Here is a 3,767-nt window from a genome sequence, read left to right as displayed (position 1 = left end):
CCGGCTGCGAGCACGAGTGCGTGAACGAGCCAGGCGGTTACTACTGCACCTGCCACTTGGGTTTCGAGCTCGGAGAGGACGGCGTATCGTGCCGCGATATCGACGAGTGCAAAGAGGGGGTCAAACCGTGCTCCCACGGTTGCAACAACACCGAGGGCTCGTTCGAGTGCACCTGTCCAAGGGGATTCTCTCTCAAAGAGGACAATCTCACCTGCACTCGGGCGAGANCGAAACACTGGCGACACCTTGCTCTCACGAGTGCCAAGAGTCGGAGGACGGGCCGACGTGCGTTTGCCCGCGAGGTTATCGCGTCCACGAGGACGAGGTGAGCTGCGTGGACGAGGACGAGTGCGCTCTGAACCTGTGCTCTCACTCCTGCGTGAACTTGGAGGGTGGGTTCTTGTGCACCTGCCCTCAAGGTTTCGAAACAAGGTTGGACAAGTTCAATTGCACGGACGTGGACGAGTGCGCCAACAATATTCACGATTGCGAGCACGAGTGCGTGAACGTCCACGGGGGTTACGCGTGCGGCTGTCGATCCGGGTTCACTTTGAACGACGACAACAGGACCTGTTCGGACGTGGACGAGTGTCTGGAGGGTGGTCACAAGTGCGAGCAGATCTGCGTGAATTCCGTTGGGAATTACACTTGCTCTTGCAGGGAGGGTTACCGGTTGTCGGACGGAGAAGGCAGTTTCTTCGATTGCGTGGACGTAAACGAGTGCGACGAGGGGCGACACGGTTGCTCCCACGAGTGTTCGAACGAGGAGGGTGGATTCGAGTGCGGTTGCCCGTTGGGTTATCTGTTGGGCAACGACTCGAGGACATGCGAGGACGCGAACGAGTGCCTGGAAGGGACTCACCAATGCTCCCACGAGTGCGTGAACGTTCAAGGGTCGTACGCGTGCACCTGTCCACCCGGCATGGTCGCGTCGGAGGACAAGAGGCTGTGCGTCCCCGTCGACCCGTGCCATTTCGCCAATTGTTCCCACGTGTGCGAGAAGCATCGCGACACTTTCAAATGCAGCTGCCCAGAGGGTTTCGTCCTCCAGGAGGACGGGAGGACCTGCCAGGATTTCGACGAGTGCCTCGAGAACGAGCACGATTGCTCCCACGATTGCGCCAACACGCTGGGAAGTTACGAGTGCGTCTGCCCCGACGGTTTGACGCTTCTGCAGGACGGCCTCACGTGCGAGGACCCGTTGTGCCCGGAGGGACTGCGGCGGGACGAGAAGGGCAGGTGTCGGGACGTCGACGAGTGCCTGGAACGAAACCACGAGTGCTCCCACATCTGCATCAACGAGCACGCCTCGTATCGTTGCTCCTGCCTCCCTGGATGGACCTTGTCCGACGACGGCGTCACCTGCGTCGTTTCAGACCCCTGCTCCAACTCGTCCTGCTCCCACATCTGCCTCCCCTCCTCGAGCCCCGCCTGCGGTTGCCCTTCGGGGTACAAGTTGGCCGCGGACGGCGCCACCTGCCAGGACGTGGACGAGTGTCGAGACGGGTCGGCCAATTGCAGTTTCTCGTGCAGGAACGACGAGGGGTCGTACGCTTGCGAGTGCCCGCAAGGGTTCAAGCTCGGCGAGGACGGTCGAAGTTGCGTCGACGTGGACGAATGCGCGCAACCTGATCACAATTGTCCCCGAGAATGCGTCAATCTCGAGGGGACGTACGAGTGCGTGTGCCCTGTCGGACACGTGTTCTCGAAAACGGAGCTCGCCTGCGTGGACATCGACGAGTGCGCGACCGCGCAACACGCCTGCTCCCACGCGTGCACCAACACCGTAGGCGGATACGACTGCACTTGCCCGACCGGATGGAGGCTGAAACAGGACTCGAGGAACTGCTTCCCTCCGTCTACCGTCCATCGTAATTGCTCGCACGCGTACGAGCGAGACGGCGAGGAGATCCGCTGCGGTTGCCCCGAGGGCTTCGAGCTCCAGGACGACGAGACCACTTGCGGCGACGTCGACGAGTGCGCCGAGGATCCTCCCCCTTGCGCCCACCGCTGCGTCAACACGAAAGGATCCTACCGCTGCGAGTGCCCTCCCGGTCTACGGCTGAGACAGGATCGAACAACCTGCCAGGACATCGACGAGTGCGTAAATAACAACGGGGGCTGTTCCCACGATTGCTCCAACACCGAGGGTAGCTTCCGCTGTACCTGTCCTCGAGGATACGAGTTGGTCGAGGACGGCAAGACGTGTCTGGACGTGGACGAATGCGTAAATAACAACGGAGGTTGTTCTCACGATTGCTTTAACACCGAGGGTAGCTTTCGTTGTACCTGTCCTCGAGGATACGAGTTGGTCGAGGACGGCAAGACGTGTTTGGACGTGGACGAGTGCGTAAATAACAACGGGGGTTGTTCTCACGATTGCTCCAACACCGAGGGTAGCTTTCGTTGTACCTGTCCTCGAGGATACGAGTTGGTCGAGGATGGCAAGACGTGTCTGGACGTGGACGAATGCGTAAATAACAACGGCGGTTGTTCTCACGATTGCTTTAACACCGAGGGTCGCTTTCGTTGTACCTGTCCTCGAGGATACGAGCTGGTCGAGGACGGCAAGACGTGTTTGGACGTGGACGAGGGCGTAAATAACAACGGGGGTTGTTCTCACGATTGCTTTAACACCGAGGGTAGCTTTCGTTGTACCTGTCCTCGAGGGTACGAGTTGATCGAGGACGGGAAGACGTGTCTGGACGTGGACGAGTGCAAGAGGAAGGATGTGTTCCACGGGTGTTCCCATCGGTGCGAAAATTTGGACGGTGGGTACGTTTGCTCTTGTCCCGAGGGCTCGGTGCTTGGACAGGACAATAGGACGTGCACAGTGGGGGCGTGCGAGCAGATGCACAATTGCAGCCACACGTGCGTGAACGTCCGGGATGGTTACGAATGCGAGTGTCCCACAGGGTGGGAATTAAGCTCGGACGGTCGGACGTGCGAGGAAATTGATTTTTGCGCCGGTGGACACGGCTGCTCGCACGAGTGCGTGAGCGTGGCGGGTGGCGGGTTCCAGTGCCGGTGCCCGGCCGGCTATGCTTTGTCCAAGGATAACAGGAGCTGCCTGGACAGGGACGAGTGCGAGGAGGCGGGCAACGAGGTGAGCAACGGCTGCTCCCATTCCTGCGTCAACACGGATGGGAGCTACGAGTGCGGGTGCCCGAAAGGGTATCGACTGGCAGGCGATCGAAAGACCTGCGAGGACGTGAACGAGTGCATCGAGGACAACGGTGGATGCTCCCATCTGTGCGCCAACATCGAGGGTGGCGTCGAGTGCGCCTGCCCGGATAATTACAAACTGCTGGAGGACGACGGGAAGACGTGCGTGGAGATCGACGAATGCCTGATCGACAACGGTGGTTGCACGCATTTGTGCCATTACGAGAACGGCACCGTCTCCTGTTTCTGCCCGCCAGGCATGATTCTCGAGGACGACAATGCCACTTGCTCGGAGGAGAACAAGTGTTACGCGGATAACGGGGGTTGCTCCCATTATTGCAGCTACGAGGATGGCAGGGTGGCTTGCTCCTGCCCAACGGATCTCGTATTGTCCGAGAACGGAACCGTTTGCGTGGAACGAAATAGGTGCTCGGAGGGGAACGGTGGTTGCTCCCACGATTGCCGTTACGAGGGAGGAGAGACGTTTTGCCTGTGCCCGGACGACATGATCCTCGCGGATGACAAGCTTCGTTGCGTCTACGCGAACAAATGTTTCATCGACAACGGGGGCTGTTCCGACATCTGCTCCTTCTCGAACGGGC

The 3,767-nt window shown here is 59.7% G+C and overlaps 1 protein-coding gene across 1 annotated transcript in view; it reads left to right on the top strand.

The window, feature by feature from the left end:
• The window catches only part of LOC102678924 (fibrillin-1-like), a 146,358-nt gene that overhangs the window by 116,190 nt on the left and 26,401 nt on the right, over positions 1-3,767 (top strand). The window contains exon 10 of the mRNA XM_031508983.1: positions 2-3,765. Within this exon, the coding sequence (XP_031364843.1) occupies positions 2-3,765 (3,764 nt within the window). The remainder of the gene's footprint in view (position 1; positions 3,766-3,767) is intronic.

This window comes from Apis dorsata, unplaced genomic scaffold, assembly GCF_000469605.1.
Source record: "Apis dorsata unplaced genomic scaffold, Apis dorsata 1.3 scaffold_117, whole genome shotgun sequence".
Lineage (NCBI taxonomy): Eukaryota > Metazoa > Arthropoda > Insecta > Hymenoptera > Apidae > Apis > Apis dorsata.
Note: the sequence above shows the minus strand (reverse complement) of the source record. Positions and strands in the feature narration are given on the sequence as shown.